At 41.5% G+C, this 23477-nt stretch overlaps 1 protein-coding gene across 2 annotated transcripts in view; it reads right to left on the bottom strand.

The window, feature by feature from the left end:
* Positions 1-20062, bottom strand: part of ABCB5 (ATP binding cassette subfamily B member 5) — a 35903-nt gene extending 15841 nt beyond the window's left edge. For both annotated transcript variants that reach the window (XM_086614901.1, XM_086614902.1), the window contains exons 1-14: positions 20014-20062; positions 18872-18959; positions 18699-18747; positions 17485-17638; positions 16982-17048; positions 16558-16749; positions 15319-15490; positions 14169-14293; positions 11629-11803; positions 8303-8416; positions 7318-7428; positions 4815-4940; positions 3358-3561; positions 1960-2130 (exon numbers count right to left, since the gene is read on the bottom strand). In XM_086614901.1, coding sequence (XP_086471027.1) covers positions 1960-2130; positions 3358-3561; positions 4815-4940; positions 7318-7428; positions 8303-8416; positions 11629-11803; positions 14169-14293; positions 15319-15490; positions 16558-16749; positions 16982-17048; positions 17485-17638; positions 18699-18747; positions 18872-18959; positions 20014-20062 — 1797 coding nt within the window. The remainder of the gene's footprint in view (positions 1-1959; positions 2131-3357; positions 3562-4814; positions 4941-7317; positions 7429-8302; positions 8417-11628; positions 11804-14168; positions 14294-15318; positions 15491-16557; positions 16750-16981; positions 17049-17484; positions 17639-18698; positions 18748-18871; positions 18960-20013) is intronic.
* Positions 20063-23477: the final 3415 nt, after the last annotated feature.

The raw sequence follows: 23477 nt of genomic DNA, 5'->3' as shown, positions 1-23477 counted from the left end.
CATTAATCTTAGTGCACAGGCAGTGCAGGTATTAGAGGCTATAATTAAGGTTACTTGTCTTTTCACCAAACTTGAAATGTTTGAGCTAAAGTTGCCTGTAAAGCGTTTCCATGTGTATGCATCCATGGGAGGGAAACATAGTGAGCATAGTTAGATCTCTCTCAAAATAAAGCTAGGATAGCTTTATTTGGAAAGAGTGGCTCCCCTCTTCTCTGGCTGGAGCAGACGGTGGCTTGGGGACAGGAGGAGAAATCCAAGGGGACATCGCGCAACAAGTGTTCTGTAGTCAAGAATCCTACTGGAAGTTACTTCAGTATGGGCACAAGAACAGGGGCATGGAGAAGACGGCAGCTTCAGTAGATGAATGCTTCCTTGGAGATTTGGTTTTTCCCCCTACACCTGCCATCAAGTTCTCACAGATCTGATGCGAGTCACTCAAAGCCCGTGACAGGAGTTCTGTCTCGGTGTCGTTATCATGCCTGTGCCCTACTGCACAGAGGTGCAGAGCCTTCACCACTGCAGTTGACAGTTGTGATCAGCACAAGCGAAATGCTTTAAAAGATGCAAGGTTATCTGGAAAACATCAGACTACAAGCATCTGCATACGACTGCTCAGACGCGGTGTGTGTTTGTGAGGTTAATATCTCTGCTCCTCAGCTGTGAAAGTAACGAGCATTAGCACCGCTTTTTGCACTCAGGGATGTTGAGAAGAATTTAGTAAATCCCATTTGGAGACTACGCTGATGGACATCAAAAGCTGTGAAAAGATGAGTAAGTTATGATTCAGGGCTCACTTTGGTGTGTTCTGGGAACATGCTGGAGGAAGAGTATGTAGAACAGTCCCCTTAATTGAGCGATCTCCCACTATATTATGCACTAAATGAAGCAATAAGCTTCTGGAAAAGGCTAGTATTTGATCGTGGAAATAAAGAACATGCAGAAGAAGGCTAAATTATGGCTGAAGTGGTAATTTTTAGTGCTTAACTTTGCCGCAATAGTATAATTTATATACCAATTAGATTGTTACTTCAAAGCTGATAGTATCAGTACAGTCATGTGAGTATAACCAACAGCTACATTTTACCTCAGATTTAAACTGACTGGCAATGAAAGTGGTAAATTCTGAGTTTCTCTTGAGCCATACTTGTAACTCATATCTCTGTAACTACTGAAATGAAAGGGAGGATTTTTCACTTAACTTTTATAAATACATTAAAATACATATTAGATATATGAAACAACATTCCAATCCAACCATTAATTTCTTTTTTAATCAAAGCCTCCAGGCTCCACTACATTCTGGTGGAAACAGCTGATGAAGGGACCATGAACTGGTGGGACAGAGGCACAGGTATGAGCTCTAACAGCTCTGCTCTGCATTAGGGCTCAGCTGCGGGGCTGATAAAAAGCTCGAGGAGGGCAAAGACTCGGTATTTGTAACTGGGTCTGCCTTTTGTTCTGTGTAGACTCTGATTTGCACTGTCTTTGTAAAAAAAGAAAATGGCTAAGTCTCAAGAGCTTCCTGAAAAGTATGAAACAACTGTTCAAGAATGAATGCTAGTAATATTGTACTATATGTTTGTATTAATCCACCTGAAAAAGGCCATTCAGTCCTCATGCCTTGCCTTAGATTCCATCTGTATTACACCAGCAAATGAACAATTGTAGTTTAAGGAATGAAGTGCAAGAGGCTTAAGTTAGTTACACATGAGTGTAAGTATCTTCATAATTAGTACTAATGTTTAAAAAACATCCCAACAAATAGATGTGATTCCTAAGTAAAACTTTGATTATTTAAAATGCCTGTTAAAACCCTGAAATCGAAACTTGCATCCAAATTTTATTTTCCAGTGTTCTTTATTCCAAAGGAGACCTGCAGTAAAAATTGAATGTTCATTTTTCTTAAGTGCTGTTGCACCTTTTCATGGTGACTGGTAGCTTCAACAACATGACTCCTACCTTATCAAGAGCTGCTTGCACTATGGATTCACTCTGCGTGTCTAGTGCAGACGTAGCTTCATCCAGAAGAAGAATCTTGGGATCTCTGGCCAGGGCACGGGCAATAGCTATTCGCTGCTTCTGTCCCCCACTCAGCTGAGCCCCTCTTTCTCCTACCATGGTGTTGAATTTCTGAGAAAGAAGAAAATGAAACAGAAGTTGTGGAACATCTCAGATGAAATCCTTGCTTCTCTGTGCAAACAGAAGTACTCAGCTTCTAGACAACAGGTGGCGTTATCCAGCTGACTTGAGCATAGGCAAACATGCAACTACATCCATCCATCTAGCTCTTCACCTCTTACCCCCATTATGTACTTTATATGCCTAACTTTGAACCTACGGTTCTTTAAAGTCTTGATTTTCACTTGCTCGGAGAGTGCCCCAAACCCTGGGTTTTCTCAAGACTGTAAAAGGTATCTCTGCCTTTTCTGAGGACTGCCTACCTTTCCAACAAGGTTGGGATCACAGAAACCCACCAGGACCTCTGACGCCACCTTCTCTGAACCTGAGACACCTCCCCCCCCGGAGCCATGGCTTTAGTTCCTACTGACTGTGTCATTCAATCCAAAGTGGCAAGTCTCAAAGTCCACTACAATCTTTTGTTATATAGCTGTTTAAGAGTAAATACAATTAAATAACTCCTCCTGAGTAGGAGGAACTTTGGACTGACACGCTAGAAGTGGCACATGCTTGAGTGATGGGGGTCAAGCTCTCTGAAATAGGAGAACTTGAAATCAAATCCCAGGTGGGCACTTCTTCCACATTTTTTTAACTGCAGGACCAAGAGGAAGGACACATCAACATCCATTCCTGAGGATATGTTTTGAACGACTGATCTTGCTTTCCACCCCCACTCTGAAAAGAGTAAGGCACCTACTGCTATAAGAGAATGTAAAAAGCTGCGAATCTCAGGCAGAAGGAGAGCTCAAGCTCCCAGCTACTAAAACCAGCCTTGGTTCAAGATGTACTTATATTTACTTCCACCCTTCATTTCCTGTTGAATGCACAGACAGCTCCCAACAAAGGATTTTGGATTTCTGGATCTTCTGTTTAAAAGCCCAACTCTTCCCGTGTTTAGTGAGATGGGCAGGGATGGTAATACAGGTGTGCAGCCTCCTTTCTCCTGAGTTAAGGCACGGACATTTTTTCCAGACTTTGGCACAAACCCTTTGAGGGCAACCAAACAAAGGCACAATATCTAGCCCAGGAAGTCCCTAAACTGAAAGTTGCTAGAGGCTGTAAGAGTATTTTGAGAAGTTATACTACAACTTAAACTCCCATGCTCTCCCTTCTCAGAAACAGGACACCAGCCTAAATGGACCTTTCGTTCTTACACTCGAAAGAAGTTAATGAACTCACATCAGGCAGTCTAGATATAAAGTCAAAAGCATTGGCTTCCTTGGCTGCTTGCTCAATTTCAGCATCAGAAATATCTTCTCGGCCGTAACGAATGTTCTCAGCTATAGTTGTTCCAAACAAAATGGGCTCCTGACTCACAATACCAATATTTTCCCGTAGCCACTTTACATTAAGCGTCCGAATATCCCGACCATCTAAGGTAATCTGAGAGGAAAAAGTGTATGTCAAAGATGTTAAGGAAATGCATTCTGTTCATAATAAATCAATTAATTACTATTACTTGACTTCAGTATCAGCTACAAGGACAAAAAAAAAATTGTTGTCTTTAGTGGAAAACTCTGTTGGGGGAGAAGTTATAACTGTAGTTTTTCCATCCACCGCACAAGCTAGAAAATAGTGAGAAGCAGCATAAACGGAGAAGACTTTTTTTTTGTTGGGTCCTCTCCCTCCAATAACCATGCTGTCCAAGCTGGCTTAAGAGTTTTCCAGCTTCCTTGCATAGCTTTTACCCTGTTCTCATGCCCCTGTGCCAGTTTGTTGCCCTTACAGTTGTGGCTACACAATCGCCTCAGTGGCTGTGCTTTACGCTAGACCAAAGAAATAATCCAAGTTGACCAGAAAGGAAGGGAAAGTTATTTTTAACCTAGATCATTTGCAGTGTGGTCCTGTGAACACTGACATTAGCACATGGGAGGAACAGCAAACTGAGGCATGGGGCAGGAATGGAGAGCCACTGAAACACTGAATTTAAGAAACAACTGTGCTAATAATAAATAGCCATCTTGATACACTATGTAGTGATAGTACAGCATTTAATATTTGAAATGCTTACCTAGTTTCAACTAGTAGTAACGACTACTAAATAGCATTCTTCAAATATTAAGTATAAAAAGAACATTCTCTTTAAAAATATATTGTTTATTTTTCTTCTTTTTTTGTTTGGAAATGTCTTATGAGAAGTATTTACCATTTACTGATTTGATCTAGTGTTTAGTGGTAGAGCAGACGTACAACGTGTAACGATGGAAACTTTTGGTGTGGGTTAGCAGAGAAAAAATGAGCCAAGAAAACAACCTTTTAAAATAAAATATGAAAACTCTCTCCAGGTTTTAGTTCATGTTCAATTAAAAGTAAGCAAAGTACAGCAGAGCACTGTTTGCTTAAAAAAGTTTACAGCACCTTAAAAGCCAATAGCTGATGAAAATAATTTTAAATTCAGATCTTGCATCAAGATTTGTGGTATTTACTACTTCTGGCATAGTACTGCAAGAAGGAGGAGACTGATGAAGTGAAACCAACAGGAAACAGTTCATTTGAAATTTAAATTGTGGAATTGCTGAACTAGGCAGAGATATGCTCAAATTCAATAAAAAGTGAAAATCAAGGTTCAGTCAATATGGGAAACTTGTGCTTATCCTAACAGCTCTCAGGTTTACAGTTCACTTGCAGGAACTCACTTCTCCCTGGACAGGATCGTAGAATCTCTGCAGCAACTGAACAGTAGTGCTTTTTCCACAGCCACTGGCACCAACTAAAGCAAGGGTCTTCCCGGTTTGAACTTTCAAGTTTAGGCCTCTGAGGATCTGGAGGAAAAAACAAACAAACAACAACAACACATCAAAAACCTTAGTTTGATCATTTTTATTAGAGAATGGTCTGTTGAGGTAACTGTAGCAATAATCAAGGCAGTAGTAAGGGGCGCAGTGTGAAGTTATGGCAATATTAGTAAGTTAATTTTACCTGGGAATATCCTGGGACAGTGGTATGAAAAAACCTGCATCTATGCTTGTGAAGTGTATTAACCTTTGAAACAGGATAGCTACATGCAACCTGCCTTTTGGGAACAGTCCCTGGATCCTTCTGGCTACCAAACCAACCCTGGGAATTATTTGAGAAGATTGATAACTGGAACAGGCCAAGTTCATGCCAAGAAACGTTTTAAGAGTTCCCTTGCATAGACCATTGCATTCCAGTGCCTGGGAAAATTCCCCAGCACACTAAAATCAACTAATATAGATACAGCCACAGTACTCTCAACTAGATAGCTCATTTTCTACAATTTGTGTGATCTGGTAGCAGGCTTGGGGTCTTACATTCTCCTGCTGTACTCTGTTTCCCAACACTTGGACAATGACATAACGCTTAGCTAGGAATCTCACAAAAAAAATGTTTCTGATGTGCTAAATATCATTGCTAAGAAACAAGCCTGCTTTCTTCTATTTTTAGAACATAAATGGCTGTTTTGACAAGATAACTGCTGGAAAGCCCTTAATAAATCCCAATCCTTATTGTTAACAGCCTCAGTAACCTGGGGAGTAGTTATAGATTAATGAAATCTTTGTTGCCATTTTCACATTTAGGAACATTTTACCTCAAAAGATGTCCATGTCATATATGAGTAATGATGTGTAGTTGCCAAAATATTTGGCTGCTATGGGAACTCTTCTTGTTTATACCAGGCTGATTTATAATTTTGCCTGCATATGTTTTTGCAATGAGATTAAAATAGTTGCAATATTGCTCTTCTCCCTGTGTTACATCCAGCTGAGTTTCTGTCTCCAAGAAGCTGATATCCTGGTGCCTGCATTATCAAGTAAGAACTATATTCTGGATACCATAACTTCTCCAGATGCAAATAGTCACAACCATCTAATAGGCTATTTTTAACTCTTTTTTATTGGGCAAAGTGTTGTCAAGATTAAAACTGACAATAACTAGACTCCTTAGATCTCTCCGATTTGGTTCAGCCTGGACAGGGGAGATAACACTGTGTTGCATCCATTGCTTGAGAGATTGTGGACAATTTCTACATCTCTTTGCTGATTCCTTTTGGCTCTATTAAAGAACATTAATATTTTTAGTAGGGAGAGCTGCTGACTCAGTAGATTTGGGAAGGATGACAAAATATTTCTTATTTCCCTCCCATTTGGCTTGCAGACCCATAACGTAGTTCATCAGCCTGAATAGCACTTTTAGGAAAAAGGATGAAGAGTCTGCTCTGTCACTTCTGATTTCTGAGCCAAGAGTGAAGGATGATGCATTGCAGTGACTTCAGTTAGGCAGAAAGCCTAGATCTGGGTCTGTCCTTCAGCAGCCTCAGCATCCTGGAAACAGATGGGACAGACCTCAGATGGCTGAGTAGGGAAGAGCCAGTTGAAGAAATAGCCACAGTGGTATGAACTTCTCCTTTCTCATCCCTTAATTGGCATGTTCGGCTTTTAGTTGTTGACATTTGAAATGTCTATTTCTATATTTCTCTGCATCAAATAACAACAGCAGCAAATCACTTTTCCTTTCACCTTTGTTAATGTCTTCAAAAGATTATCAGCTGTTGAATAGAGAGGTCAAACCAACTGTATCACCACAAAAGCAGATCACCATTACATGACATACATGGTGCTGCACAATACAGTTACTAAGGGAAGTTTAACTGGCAAAGAACAGAGACATCTGTTTATTGAACAGCAATTTTAACATCTGCCCAAAATATGATTTGGCTTCCAAATGTATACTTAGGATCTAGTTTCAATCCATTTGATAGCATATTGTTGTAAAGCCTATCTCACAGGTCATTTTTCACATGGGATATCACAGCAACTCGTAACGAGCAAGGGACTGGAAAGAGCAACTTCCTGGTTTAACTCTGTAAGTTCTAGAATTTTTAATGACAGATCTTGAAAAATCTTATTTGGCTCGTCAGACCTCTTGTTCACAGAAATTCAGACTAAAGGCAACATATTTTTCTTAGCTTTGTCCAGCACAGGAGAACAGTGAAAAGGTAGCCAGGGGTAGTAGATCTAGAGCTTTGTCTTTGTGTACTACTGGAGGAAAAAAATAATGTCCTATCTCCTAAGATAGGAATGCATTTTGCATTCAAGAACAACAACAAGATTAGAGAAATAATATGGACATAGGCTGCAGAATTTCAGTACAGTAGCTTAACCTGAAAAGAACACTTACTTTAACATCAGGTCTGGACGGGTAGCTGAAATGGATGTTTCTGAATTCAATTTCTCCTATGAGCTTGTCGGGTTTGTAGCCTTCCTTAGAACTGCTATCTATGAGCCGTTTCTGGAAAAAGGTTTTTAAAATATGTTGCTGGTTATTACACTTTTGAAACTGCTATTTCAGCTGGATACATTGTGCTCTCCCTTGCTTTCTCAGCTGATGGTTTATACTGCAACACACCATTGCAGAGCTGTTGCATTTTACTTGCAGGATGCTGAATGCAGGGGAGCATGTAACTGTGAATTATACTTTGACAAATATAGCACATTTTCAAATGCAACAGAATCCACAGCAAAAAATCTGTAATTGCAGAACTTAACCGTATTATCTTGCAGCCAAAACATGGCTCTCAGTTATTCATATGGGAGGGTTTTATACCCACATCAAGAACTGTGTAGCCATTTCCATATGAACAGCATAGTCCTATTTGTTTAAAATATCTTATATACACAGATATCCAACTGCTCCATAACACAGCAAGACCGTGAGTATAACAATGTAGAAACCTTTTTTCATAGCAACATCAACACTGCAGCTTTATATTATTATAGCTTTCAATAGCACTGTTAATCCCCTCCTCACCAATGCCGTCTCCTCCCAGAAAAACAGCTCAGTTGAAATTGTGCATATGTGTATTTTTTAAAAAAATTATGTAGTGTCTTTCTACTTTCCCTCTGGAGTTGCAAGTCTAATATCAGAGAAAGACTTCATCCATAAATCTCAGATAAACATGCCAGGTTTCCCAACATTCATTGTAAGAAATAAAGAGGCAGTTTTCTTGATGTGAATGGAAATATTATGGGTTTCAGTGGTAGGCATCTTTAGAGTTTATGATTTAGGGCCTTTTGAATGTTCGTTACATTTCTTGAGAAAAAAAAAGGGGGGGAGGGCAGAATTAAATCTGGTTGAAAGGCTTCATTTCTACATAGATACTTACTTTATTTATAATTTTATACACTTCATAGGCAGCCCCACGTGCATTAGCCACACTCTCCAGGTTAGGAGCCGCCTGGCCCAGGGAGAAGGTTCCTATGAGCACAGCGAAGAACACCTGTAGGAGATGGACAGAAGCATCTCAGTTAACAGTGATTACAGAGCTACCAGTGCCCAGCTGTTAAATGCCTGAGTCTTTCTAGAGAACCTTTTCCAGGAGAATTAAACACAAAAGTGAAAACTGCATTTCACAGTTGCTCCTGTCCACTGCCCACTTTCCTGGAGTGAATGGTAACTACTGGCATATGCTTTGCAGCATGAATAACTTTTCTTTTTGGTGCTCTTGCATTTTTTATCATGGACAAATAGAACAAAAATTTTTCTCTGTAGCTATCCAGATGTTCCCAAAATTAAGAGGCTTGCAAAATTTAGACCAGATTTTTGGAACTGAAATCTCATCTTTGGGACAAACACACAATCAACTTGACATGCTATGAGGAACCATACTGAGGAGTCAAGACATCAGAAGTCACTTCAGTGTGAAAGTTAAGCATGTAGGCAAAATTTGATGGCAAAAACATGGCTAAACATCCTCAAATCAATACCAGCTTAGACATGTTGGTAATGTATGGTAAACTCCTGCAAGTGAACAACAACAAAATGCAGAGAAGACACTGTCATGGTTTGATGTGGAGGGGGTGGGGGTTCTGGTGGCAGGAGAGGGGTTTTGGTCCCTGCGACCTCCCCGGTTTTGGAACCGGGTTAGGCTTAGTTCTGGCCACCAGATCAGACTGCCATCCCCCTCGGGGTTGAGCCAATAGGGCGCCTCTGCAAATTGCCCTATTTAAGTCAGGACAAAGGAACCGGAAAAGGTGCTTTTCCCAGGATAGAACAGAGAAGGGAGGAGGGCACTGCCCCCGCTCCCTGGCTCCTGGCCGGGCAGCTGCCTGCGTCGGGCTGGCGCCGCCCACGGAGAATGGCGGCGTCAGAGCCAGCTGGGGAACTCGGGGGCACCCCACTCCCGGGGTGCCCACTGGGCTGAGTTCACCTGGAGAGGAGGACTGAGATCTGAGAGAAACAGCCGCATCGACAGCAGGTCAGTGAGGATGGAGCGGGAGGAGGTGTGCCGGAGCCGAGTTTCCCCTGTGGCTGATGGTGAGATAGCAGGCGCCCCCCCTGCAACCAGGACGGCCTCAGTGGAGCAGAGACCCACTCGCAGCCCGTGGAGGGAAGATGCCTGAGCCTGAGGATGGTCGTGTTGGGGTGCACGACAAGGCAGAGCGGCATCTGGAGTCTGCGTGACGACCCACGCCGGAGCGAGTGGCTACAGCTCCCTAAGTATCCGAGACTGTGGTAAAGCCCACACCGGAGCAATCTGTGGGGAAGGATTGTTTCCAGTGGGCTGGACTCACGTTGGAGAAGTTTGTGGATTTTTCCTCGTGCGTAGGGGATCCACTGGAGCAGGGGAAAAGGGTGTAAGGACACCTCCTCCTTTGAGAGAGAAGCAGCAGTAACAGCACGGAATGAACTGACCTGCACTCCCCCAGTCCCTGCCCCCTGTGCTGCTGGGGGGAGGTAGAGCCGGGAGGAAAAGGAAAGGGGTGGGGGGGGGGGGGGGGGGGGGCGGGGGGAAGGTGTCAGTTTTAAGATCTGGTTTTGTTTCTTTCTGTCCTCTCGAGTAACCGGTTTTGTTTCCCTTTGTCCTTCTAAGCAACCATTAATAAATTGTTTTGCTTTTAAGAAAGCCAAGTCTGTTCTGCCCAGGACCATGGTTGGTGGGTGCTCCCTCTGTTCTTGTCTCAACCCTCAGTCCCTTTATTTATTTATTTTCTCCTTCTCTCTACTTTATTGGAGAAGGAGATACTGTGTGAGTTTTAGTTACTGGATCAGCCTAAAACCACAACAGACACTGAGGCTAAATGAGATGTTGAGGACTTCCCAGTACATGTTCAGCACACCTGTGGAATACATTTAATCCTAGTGTCATAGAATCATAGAATAGTTTAGGTTGGAAGGGACCTTAAAGATCATCTAGTTCCAACGCCGCTGCCATGGGCAGGGACACCCTCCACTACACCAGGTTGCCCAAAGCCTCATCCATCCTGGCCTTGAACACTTCCAGGGATGGGGCATCCACAACTTCTCTGGGCAACCTGTTCCACTGCTTCCCTGCCCTCTAACTGAAAAATTTCTTTCTTATACCTAATCTAAATCTCCCCTCTTTCAATTTAAATCCATTGCCCCTTGTCCTATCACTACATGCCCTTGAAAAAAGCCCCTCTCGAGCTTTCCTGTAGGCCCCCTTTAAGTACTAGAAGGCTGCGATAAGATCACCCCGGAGCCTTCTCTTCTCCAGGCTGAACAGCGCCAACTCTCTCAGCCTGTCTTCATAGCAGAGGTGTTCCAGCCCTCGGATCATCTTTGTGGCCCTCCTCTGGACCCCCTCCAGCAGCTCCATGTCCTTCTTATGCTGGGGACTTCAGAGCTGAATGCAGTATTCCAGGTGGGGTCTCACGAGAGCAGAATAGAGGGGCAGAATCACCTCACTTGACCTGCTGGCCACACTTCTTTTGATGCAGCCCAGGATACGGTTGGCTTTCTGCGCTGCCAACGCACGTTGCCGGCTCATGTTGAGCTTCTCATCCACCAGCACTCCCAAGTCCTTTTCCTCAAGGCTGCTTTCAATCCATTCACTGCCCAGCCTGTACTTGTGCTTGGGATTGCCCTGACCCGCGTGCAGGATTTTGCACTTGGCCTTGTTGAAGTTCATGAGGTTCTCACAGGCCCACCTCTCCAGCCTGTCAAGGTCCCTCTGGATGGCATCCCTTCCCTCCAGTGTGTCCACAACACCACACAACTTGGTGTCATCTGCAAACTTGCTGAGGGTGCACTCGATCCCACTTTCCACGTCTCCAACAAAGATGATAAATAGCACTGGTCCCAGTACTGACCCCTGAGGAACACTGCTTGTCACTGGCCTCCACTTGGACGTTGAACCGTTGGCAGTCCAGGTTACTTGTCTTTGCTCCATAACCACCAGCTCTGGGTTGTTCATCCTGCCCTACAATAGGGGCCAAGACTTGCGAGAAAAGCACAGATACTTTGTCTCTACATTTATTACAGCGGGAATTCTTAAGGTGCTCTGTTCAAACTTGTTATCAAAAGCTAGGTAAGAGGGAAGCCTTCCTTTCAGTTCTTTATAGCAAGCAAGTCTCTAATAGCTAATTTAGCAAGCACTTGGCAGAAGATAGAGAAAATCATATGCGCCACTTACATAACTATTTTCTTGATGTTACAGAGCATTTTTCAAAGCTGCATTGCTGTACTTACAATTAACACACGGCCAATGTCATAATTTTCTTCCTCAGCAGTGAGCTTGGTTCCATACCAAAATGCAAGCGCATAAGATCCAAAGATAACAAATTGTGAAACACCTAGAGATACGTTGGTCGTAATTGATTTTTTCACTCCAACACTTCTAGCCATCTCTAAGTTAGCATTATATCTGAAAGTGGATTAAGCAGACTATTAATTTGACAGGTACCACATGCCATTCTGATTGATATTTCCTAGTGCCCTTTTTAATTAAAAGGTTTTACCATAAAAGCAATTGAAGTCTCACAAAGAGACTACAGATCTAATATATTTTTTTTAACAGAGGACTCATAGGGATATAATTCCTTTGAATAAATCTGCTCTGACGTATGCTGACAACATTCTCATACTGCTATGGAAGACAGATTTAGAAAACAACTGAGTAACATGACTTTATTATCATGATGGAAGAGAAATACCACTCTTGAGCCATTTGCATTAGTTTGCATTAGTCCTGAAAGGAAATCCTGAAAAAGTTTTATCAACATTACCTGTCAAAAGTAAGGTTTAGTTTTTCACATTTGAAAAAGGCAAAACCAAGAACAAACCCCAGGCACTATAGATGAAGGCAGGTAAACAAATAGAAGCCAGAGCTCTAGCACCAGAGTTGTTCTCTTACTGGCCATTCTGGGAAGTCAGGCATCTTTCCCTTAGGTTAGCTTACTGATTGATACAGCAATATAGCAAGCAAGTGGACACGAAAGACCAGTATAAAGACTGACAAGTTCAAGGAGAGAATTATTTCTTTGAAGGATTGTTCACATTCATTCGTCTATGGTGTCCAGCTAATAGCTTTCACTTACTCAAGCTCAAGCATAGCCTAGGAATAGTGCATCTATTTACTTGTTACTGACATGCTCAGCAGCTTGCACTTTTTCCTAGTACATGTTTTCTATACAAAAAATCCCCAAAGTAAGAAGACATAAAATTCAGTCAGCTGGGAAGGAATCCTAAAATAAGGTGCATTAATTTTGTTCATGTAAATTGCTCACAAGCTATCAATGCTGTATTTGTTACTCAAATATATCTAAGCATTTTAGCTTGATTGTGTTATTAAAACTAAGCCCTATGTTCAAGTCAGCAGCATCACGGACCCTCCAGGGAAACGAGAACTGGATTTAAGCATTGTAACAAGTACATGTGATCACTCAGCTACAGAGGAAGAGCCAAGCCACTGCCAGAGGGAGAAGATGACTGAAAGTCCCTTGCAAGTGTAAACATTTGTGGTCAGTGGAGGCACTGTGCAGCGAAAGATTGCTTTTCCTAACTCTGAGGTCATTGTTCAAAAGCCATGCATGAGTCACAATCCACAGTTTGCAAAATACCCTTGTCAGTCCCTGGTAGCAGTTTGTTCCTAGTAGAAAATGTTTCTAGGATGGCCAACAGTTTCATGTATTTTTTACATTAAATGGAGGTGGAGCTGTGGAAAAGGCTGACTGGTCAACTGTGGAGGAAAGAATGGGTCTTACTGGCATGGAGTTACGCAGGTATCAGTTATTTTCTCTCTAGATCTCAAAACAAAAAAGAGCAAAGAAAAAGTATTTTGAAGCAGCTCCTACCATTGGATTCTCAGACACTGGTATTTGCAGGGACCAAGAAGATACGGGGCAGGAGGGACAACTGATCTAGGTCATCTTAAGGCTTTTATGTCTTTACTGCGTAAGCAGAAAGGGTCTTAATATTGTTGCAACTTAAGGACAAATCCTAGTAAGCAGAATACAGTGCTATGAGATAGTCAGAGCTCAGCCCTTAGAATCACACAGATGCAGGAGCAGGGTGTAGGACTTTGAGCCAAGGCTAACATCACCTTAGAAAATTCACACAAGAACCAGGGCACACATAAGAACTGAAAAAGACAGAAGAGCTTCATGAATTGTATGGACGAGGTCTTCTGCTTTGCCTTTCCCAACTGCATGGTATTGGTGATGCCTTGTATCTGTATACTGAATGTTATTGTTTATGATATGTGAATAAATTTGTTGTCAGCCATATCCACCTCACCTTCCGCATGTGACTAGAGCCAACACTGGATTAGGACAACTACCATTGTTATGTACAAATCATTAAAGTAATAGAAACCAGTGATGCGACTTTACTTAGGGCTGCTATTCAGCAAAGCTTAAACATAAGGTCATTAAACAAAGATCAGAACAGCAGTGCACATGTTTCAGAGTTTAAGCAATTAATCACATGCTTTGCCACATTTGACTACAAGATATGTAGTCACTTTCAGTTTAAATTCAATTCCAGATCTCGGAGGAGAAATCTGAGTCTATGCTGAAGTGATAACTCAAAATAGTCTGTACTCACTGACTAGATCTGTTTACACATTTTTATTTTCAGACGAGTTGTCCACTTACAGAAGTACAAAACAACACTAAGGAGAATCTCATTCCCCTGCCCTCCAAAATATCCCACCTCTCAAAGCACAAACCCAACCCACAGCCAAACTCCTTTTCCACATTTTAAATATAATGATGATTTAAAAAACCTACTTTTCTAATGCCTTCTGCTGTCCATTGAAAGCCACAACAGTCCTGATTGCTGTCAAAACTTCTTCTGCCACAGCTCCTGCTTTGGCATAAGCAGACAGCTCTTCAGCAGTGAGGGATGCCAGGAGCTGGAAAGTTGAAAAACAGATGTTATTGCAGCCTACTGAAAGGGGTATGTACGCTGTATGGGTAAATAAGAATGATCAACTTTCAAGGAACAAGACTAGGTTTTAGGAAAGAGGGAGTCAACTCCTCTCCACACCCTGAATTTCCCCCCAATCCAGCTTATTCTCTCGTGTCCTCATTAAAGCGAAAGACTACACAAGCATCAGATGAGCTTTGCAACTGACCCACTTTCCTCCCCACCTGAGGACAGCCCACCAGCTACGCTATCATGTGCGTGGGGTCAGGGAGGTGTGACATAGCTGCTCTTGTCAGGGGTGTCAGAGGTGTTCAGAAGCTAGAGTGCCAGTAGACATTCTAAGCAAGGTAGTTGCAGTACAGCTTCTAATGCTCTCCTTCGTAGCTATTTGAAATGCTTCCAGTAGAAAAACCCCTTAGTATCATGTCAGTAACCACTCAGGAATACGAGCAGTACCTATTAACATGGCTACAATGGATCACAAAGGGAAAACATTTTCCTATTTGAAAGGAAAACCTCTCCAGATACGTCACTAATTTATATCACTTCAGTCTGCGGCAGCTGTGTGTATGTCCTAGTGTCTACTCTGCACACAGCATAGAACTCGGTAAATTATTTGCTAGAGATGTGATATCATATAAGGGCAGGTTGAAGGAGCTGGAAAGGCATTTATGCTAAGAGGTAAGAGTGAGGGTCACAAGCGCTCATCTGGGCTTCCCCAGCGCTCTGCATGAGGAAATTACTGCAAGAGGAAGATGCTCTGATGCAGGATATCCTCCCGCCATATGGCACGAGGACAGAGTAGGTGGACAGAAGGAACACAACATGCAGGTATGTGCTTGGGAACCCAGAGAAAAGCTACAGGAGGAGCGGAAATCATCAAGTAAGCGTGGGGCCAACCTCCCAGCTTTGAAACAACACTAGGTTTCTCCCATGGTCTCCCCATTTCCTGTGCATAAGAATTGTCATGTTTTTCTGGTTTGCTTTGTTTATGAATCCCCACACACTTACAGTTGACCAAACTGCTGCTGATCCAGCAAGCAGAGGGCTGACTGACAAAATCACCAGTGTCAGCTTCCACCCGTAGATGAATCCTATAATAATCCCTGCCAGAAAAGTGGAAAAAAACTGTACAAATATACAGATCTTGTCTCCGATGCCTTCGTGGATGGTGTTGATGTCACTTTAAATAACAATAATAATAAAAAAGATTTGTTAGCTTTGAATGCCTTTCATTCTAACTCCCTTCCCCTCCGTTTCATGCTGTGTGGCCTAATGTCAGAACCTTTGCCATTTCCTAACTGGCACAGTGAAATTTCTAACCACAGCTACTGAATGGTACCATTAGTCTCTTGTGTGGCCAAAACACAGCAGAAGCCTCCTATTTTTTAGGACTCGTTTTCTGTATTTTCCATCACTCTCTGCTGTTTCTATGTCCTGTCACTAGGTCACAAATGACCTAGTTTCTTTATCCAGAATCCAAATGGAACAAGTAACAGCTGAACAACCTCCTCACCTCCCGTGACCACCTCTAAATGATTCCTTCTGCTCAGCTCTCTGATGCATTTTATGTTTTTATTTTTGACTACAGACTCAGATCAAGGGTTATCTCCATTCTATCAGAAAAAACACTATTTGGAAGAATCTGTTTTCCATACAAATTTCCTTCCTCATTTTCTCTTCCCAGCACATACAGATATTAGAGCTGAGTGGTTTCATTTAAGCTTCTCTTATACCTTTCAGAACACAGCTCTGGCAACAGCTATCATAAAATTGAGGAAAAAAAAAAAATCTGTGTCCATGCACATAGTCACATTTCATCTGGGGGCATATGGTCCTCATCCCTGGGTCGATTTAAGTCTATGGAAAAGCTCCAAAGACTTTAACTGACTGGATGGAGTCCAGTCTGAGATCTGGCTGGATGTAAATACAAGCTCATTTCCATTCAATAAAGTGTCAGAGCTTTCAGTGTTTGTAAACTAGCTGGAGACAGCAGAGCTGTTTATCTAGTACTGTCTGCCATGTACTTCATGGTCATTAGAAAGCCAATGTCAGGCATTTCACAGCAAAAACCCTTCCAACGCACATATCGCAGAAACTACACAAATGAAGTTGAAGAAAATGAATTTCTTCCTCAGAGCTGTAATATTTCACACTCCAGGTTTCTTTTTCTTTAAACTCTCTATAGGCTATTTCACAGAAGATAAATAGCAATTTTCTTTTAAATGTCAAAAGGAACAGAGCCCTCACTCTGTCAGTCTGGTGTTCAGCGTTCCTATCTGGGTAGTATCAAACCAAGCCATCTCCTGATGGAGTACTGCATAAAAGAACTTCTGCCGGATCCTGGCTGTCTGCCTTGTAGCAGCAATCAAAAACGTCCATACTTGGATGGTGCTCAGGAGCAACACAGCACAGCCAAGTCCCACGTAGTAGTAAGCAAACCTGTGATAAGGGAACAAAGGTCATATGACCCCGTATGACTCCACTGCATCTCATGAGAGAAGTTAGACACACAAAGCCACAATTAGTCTTCATTTACCCCACTAAAGTAAATACCGAAGCCTGTGATAGGTTCTCAGAAAGCTTTTTTGAGAAGACAAACGTTCAACTCCTGCTCAAAGGGGTAATACAGTAAAAGAAAATTCCCCAATACTCTGTTAACAAAGATTCTTACTTGGTCATTTCAGCTTCTATATCTACGTTTGGAATTGATGAACAGCTGGAACTATTTATTGAAGTATCTGTGAGGGGGGGAAAAGTAAAGTAGTAATATCTGTGAAAGTATTACATTTAGAAGATAAATCATGGCAATCTAGGGTCATCAGTATGGGAATGTTTTGTATTTTGCAAGCAGGGTTTAGCAAATACAGATTTATTTTTTCTGAACTTTAGTAATTACAGTGACTGATAACTGATAATACAGCAAGTGGTTGTGCTCCTTATTGTCTCACCAAAGCTGAAGTTCATTCATAAAGAGCACAGCCAATGCACTGCTTTTGTCCTGTTCAACTCACTAAAGATTGATTTAAACAATTGAGTTATCCATAGCAGTATGAATTTTTTTCCTTATATACTTGTTCAGATGTGTGTACCAGTGCATAGTCTGGGGAAAAAAAATCTTAGTCCCTGTAGCAAAACATAACAGGTATGTAGAGAAGCCTAATTTTAACTTTTTACCTTCTGATGTGTTTGTTTCCACGCCGGTTAGCACAAGGGCGTTTGTCATCTCTCCAAAGACAATGATCATAAGTGGCAATCCGGTACCATTTGCAGCAGCTGCGATCAAACCAACTACCATCAAAAGGACATCTACCCAATCAGCATAGGAAAACTACGTGAGCATTAAGAAAAAAGGGAAAAAAGAAAGGAAAAAAAAAAGGGTGACATTATGCCTGACAGCTCATGTATTTGTTACAGTACAGCAGACTTAGAGAACATACTTTGTTTCTACCTACATATTCTAGGCAGCAACAACACTCCAGCTGAAGGCAAACTCAGAACACGAGAAGAATTTTGTAGTAGGTCTCCTACATCTTTAAATCAGTATTCAGTAGGGCTGCTAAGGGGATATTGGCAAGATGCATGGCTCTTCTGCAATGCAGCAGGTAAAAAACCAAAGCGTATGTCCTACATGTTTCTAAGTGATTACCTTCTCTGTACGATATATTGCATTTTGTGTTCCAGTAAGTTACATATTTACCAAGATAATGCCTTTGAAAAGTAAACAAGAGTGAGTCATCCACCAGCACCTGGGTTATATCTACCAGTAGAAAGTATCTGCAGCAGTTTGTAGCTCAAGGCTTATCTACCCTTGAACATTTGTTTGGTTTAAAGACGGATGTGAATTTAAACTGCCACAACTGTTCCTGGATGTGTTAATATGAAATCAGAACATTTTATTCCTGACTGTTCTAACCCTCTTCCAAAGCATAAATGGACATGGAATAAACCTGAGAAGAATAAAAGTTCTCTTTTTTCAGAATAAGTAAGTCCACATGTAAGAGCTATTTGGGAGTAGCTATTGCACAGAAAACTGACACAAAACCATACCACCGGTTTTCTCAGACAGTAGATCCCTCAGATGTCAAACAAAGGAGAAATCCTTTACAAATAGAGGCAAGACAAGGGCCTGTGCAGTGTATATGTCCTAGATCAGCCTCAGCCGGGGTGAGCTTCATCCTCCAACAGCACTAAGGCTGAACTCCTGTGAGTGCTACCAGTACTCTGAGGTGAGAATCTGACCTAACAGGCCAAATTTTAGAGAGGCCTAACATAGGTCTCAGGCTTCTTCTCCAGTTTTAATTGCCTATTAATTGCAATTCGTAAATAAACAACTCGCAGTGACAAACAAAGAAAAGGAAACAAAGCCAACCATCAAACCAGTCACTAACCAATTCAAAAATGCCAACCATCTTTTTCTCTGGCTTCTCATTTTTCTTCCTAGAGGAAAACACAAGAGACTAATTAAGATGAGCTTTTTCTAGCAAAGCTGTATTAAGACCCCCCACCCCCCCATACACAGGATATGTCAGTGGCCAATGTTTTAAGTTCAAAGAATACCTACGTTTTTTTCCCAGCCTTGAACTGGTCACTTTGCTCTAGGTTTTCATCGTGTTGGAAAGAATGGTTGTCATATCCCTTGCTTGTACATTCTGTGAAATAAAACCCAGACTTTTAAAACATATTATCCCATATTTTGTACCAGTTTCTTACAACTCTCACTGTTGATTCTTTTGTATTAAAGCTTAAAGACTAGTTTTTCCTCACGTTTGTGGAACTGCCTGGTAAATTTTTTTTGAAACTTCCTTTCAATTAAGCTCATCTACCTCTACTCCAGAAAAAAACCTTCCAGCTCCATTTCTGAGATGGAAATGAACTTTGTTTTTACAATTAAAATATATTTATCCAGAAAGGCCATCAAAGACTAAAAGCAAGAACTTATTAATTCTGCAAACATCTTTGCAACTGAATGTAAATGAGAAGACCTACTGAAATAAGTGGAATTGCTTACAGTGAAGGTTATAATTGCTGTAGATAACATGGAATAGATGCAAGTTAACTGAAGAATCATGTCTTTGCCTGCAACAACCATCTTCACTATGTCTTTGTACAGCAGTAGATGTCACACCCTACTTCCTTTGTGCTAGGGGCTTTAGAAATCTAGATAAAAGAGGAATTGTACCCCAGAAAACTTATGATTCGAAATCCATAAAACAAGATGCAGTAAACAAATAAAGAAACTGATGAGCAACCACAGTAGGGAGCCGGTTGTGAATCGCATGGGGAGAAAAGGGCTCCACACACCAGCCATCTCCAATTTACATTTATTTTAACTTTAACTGCTGGCTCACCATGAATAGAGCTATCCACATACTGGTTTTAATGTCAATCAGTCTGTAAAGACTGGTTTAGACAACTATTCAAAGGCAATAACATGCTTCCACCTAACAGATTATTTTAGGAGTGTTTTCATGCCCAGGCTAGGGCCCGTCTAAATATTTAGTCATATGAATGACTTCTGTTGAAGTTGGTGGAATGACTCAGGCATAAACATTTTCTGGGTGGTGGCTTTAGTTCTCTAGAAACTCATTGTGGTATCTCCTATAGAAATACTATGGCAATAAAGAAACATTTATAATGCACCTTTAGATTTGGAGCTGTAGATTACATTCAAACACACACAGCACTTTCACACCTCTGGCTTACCAACATTAGAGATGTCCTTTTCCGTGGAATTTACGAAATGATCCTTCATTGTTATCCTTTGCTGTATGCTTATGAGATAAAGTCACATTAATCAAAACCTTCATTAAAAAAACAGCAAAACATTTAGAAATAATAGATACTTAAAAGAGTTCACATTAAAATACTTGTGTTTTTTTCCATGACTCGTTATATTTTGATCTCAGCGTTGTCCTATTTAAATATAATGACTAAAAGAAATACGCAACAGCACAATAAAAAAACCCTACTTTTAATGAGATATTAAGAACAGTGCAAACTAAACCAACAGAACCTAATTCAGTCTGTTTTAGTAGTCTTTTATGCTAAATTCCTAGATCATTCATATGCAAACTGCTGTGGATGACCAATTACAGAATAAAAGATTTCCCTCATGATTTTGTGTTTGATTAGAACTTATTGAACAGTTGTAACAAGATCATAATGATAAAGACTAAAGATACATGAACACATTACACTGTACACCAACTAAGTGAAATTTAGAGGCAGTAAATAACTGATGCTTCAAATTTCCTTAGGCTTTTCCTCTCGATATATCACGTATGTGGGTTTTAAAACAAAAAATAAAAACATGAAAAACCACACAAGAATTTGATGTAGACTAAAATAATAACGATAAAAAAATGCATAATCAACCAGGCATTCAAAAAAAATTTTTTTTTTTAACCCCCCCTTTTTGATAGATTTCTGACTGTGTTTTTTCCTCATGTTATTTCAGCTTACCTTGACAACCCACGCTGTGCTCGTACGCGGAGGTGACTACAGTCCCTTATGGGGGACGGGACGGGACGGGACGGGACGGGACGGGACGGGACGGGACGGGACGGGACGGGACGGGACGGGACGGGACGGGACGGGACGGGACGGTGCCTCCTGCCCCGCAGCGACCAGTGTCGCTATCCCGGCCACGGGCTTTATAGCGGCGGGCGCCGCCCACCGCCCCTCCCCGCCGCGGCTCGCGTTTCAGGTGAAGGTCGGTGCCGCTGCCGGGCAGGAGGCTTCGAGGAAGAGGAGCCCGTGAAGAGATTTTGGCCGGCGGGATCCTTCCCTCAGCAGCCCCCTCGGAGACAGCCCGCGGAGCTCCGGGCCCTGCAAACCGCACACGGCGAGCCCCTCGGCCCCGTTATCAGAGTAGGGTTTTCCACCTTCTATTACTCGCTCGAAGAATTTTAGTTCGGAAAACCCTGCTGATAAGCTGAGGTGGGGGGATATTCGAAGAAGGGTCGCTCGTCCGGTGAAAAACTCTGGCTTGTGAAAGCTATCTGCAGGGTCATACGAAATTTTGGGAGTTGCTTCACTGAATTTGGTGAATTTCAAGTAAGTGTACAGATATGCTGGTGAATTTGAACTAAGAAATGTTGTTAAAGTAAGTGTTTTCGTTTTGCACTTCTAAATGACATGAAATCAATGCTAGCGAAATTCACTAGTGTATTTAGAGAACCTAAGCATCACATTTTGTTCATTTAGTTCCCATCTCTTCCCCACAATTTGTGTGGGGTTTTATTTTGGCAAAAGTAAGACTGTTTCTTGGTTTGGGTTAGCTCAGAGGGGTTTTTTGGGTTGTGGTGTTTTGTGTGGGTTTGTTTGTTTGTTTGTTTTTCTCAGAAGAAATCAGATAAACAAATTAGATTTTCTGCATAACCCTAAATATTACAGTTTGTCAGCTTCCTCATCTGCACACACTGGAATCTGTATCATTTGCTTCCAGTAATGCCTTTAGTGTTTATAAAAACTAAACTCCTAGTTTAAACTCTCATCCGCTCACATGCTATTATCCCAAAGCTGAATTCCAGATAATTAAACTAGTTACTCAGCTGAAGTTACTGTCAAGCAACAAGTTCAGGACTCAGCCTAATTTAAGATTCCCTTTTCTGCCTTCCCCATAGGATTCAGATTACATTACATGTTGGTTAGGATGCCCTGAAAGAACCTCAGAAGAAAAGGCATTAGGCATCATCGTCTCCTGCCCACTGAGACCTTGTATGTTCAGTGAGATTCAAACTCCTACATGTTAGACCTATTATTTTTTGGGACTTTTTTATCTCATTAGCATTACCCAGGGTTTATATTACTGACTCAGTTTTAAGCCTGCATGATGCACACACAGAGCTGTGTTCTCTGTTCCAGAAAATTAATGAAAAGCTTTGGCTTCTGCTGCCATGAAGAATCTGAATTTACAGATTAGGAGAAGAGACAGAAGAGGAAGCTGAAGTACTTCTCTGTCCCAGCCCCAATGTTCACAGCTGTATGCAGTACTTTCAGCAAAGACAACAGGATTTTCCTGTTATCTCAATGAGAGCAAGAATAACTCCTCATCATGTTTGAGTTTTTGTTAAAACAGGTGATTAACTGTTATTTTCAGAAGAAACTGTCATCACATTTAAAATTTTAAACATAAAGACATCCTACCTAGACAGCAAATGCCTGGATTTGATGCCAGATGTGGGGCTGACAGAGCACACAGATGGCCAAGTAGAAGAACGGAGGTAATATGAATTCCAAAAACTCTCTTGGATCAGTTTTCAGAGCTTCTAAGTACCCACATATCTTCCTTGGGATCACTGGCAGCTAGGGAGTGTTTGGTGCCTCTGAAACACAGACACTTTGACTTTTCAAAGCCTAGTTATTCATGCACAGTAGCAATAAAGTGTCAATTACAATTCAGATGCACTGTTCTGCGCACTGCGTTGCCTGGTAAGGAAAAGCCTCCGAGCTCCCCTGAGCAGGACAAATGACTGAAAAAAGAAATGTAGGGTGTTGAGAAGTTGTTTCCTTCTCTCTTCCCTGCCTCCCCATTTCTACCTTTGCGAGTGATGTTATACTCTAAGCAGGTTAATGAGCATCTCCAAAGTGGGGAAAACCCTACAAAAACCCAAACCATAAGCAAACAGATTAAACCAGAAAATGAACAAAAGGAGGAGTAAGAAATAGTGTCCTGGAAAAAGACTCCTGATCTAACTTATTGAGAAACAGGGACTCGTAGTCTAATTACAGCTAACTACTCTGTGCTTAAATAAAAAGTAAATTTCCACAATCTCACATTTTTGCAGAAGCAAAAATTCTGAACTAAAACACATGTGTCAAGCAGAGAAGACTCCCATCAATAAAAGAAGCCAGAGAAGCAACATAAGAAATGGTAGTTCACAATAACCCCCTTATAATTTGAGGGGGAGGAGGGTAGGGAGGGTAGTTGCAGGGAACAGACATCATGATGAAATATCATAAGATGATTTGGAAGGGAAATACTATTTCTTCTTGTATCCAAAAATATTTGTGTAACTTTGGAAAATTAAATCTGAAAAATACTGTATTTCAGATAATATACACCCGTGCCTCCATGCATTTGGTTAATCTGTCCAAAAGTGGTCAGTAACAGGAAATTAAAAACAGTCAAGTATCATTAATTAGCACCAGCCATAACTGACTGA

This window comes from Tauraco erythrolophus, chromosome 7 (assembly GCF_009769465.1).
Source record: "Tauraco erythrolophus isolate bTauEry1 chromosome 7, bTauEry1.pri, whole genome shotgun sequence".
NCBI classification, from domain to species: domain Eukaryota; kingdom Metazoa; phylum Chordata; class Aves; order Musophagiformes; family Musophagidae; genus Tauraco; species Tauraco erythrolophus.
Note: the sequence above shows the minus strand (reverse complement) of the source record. Positions and strands in the feature narration are given on the sequence as shown.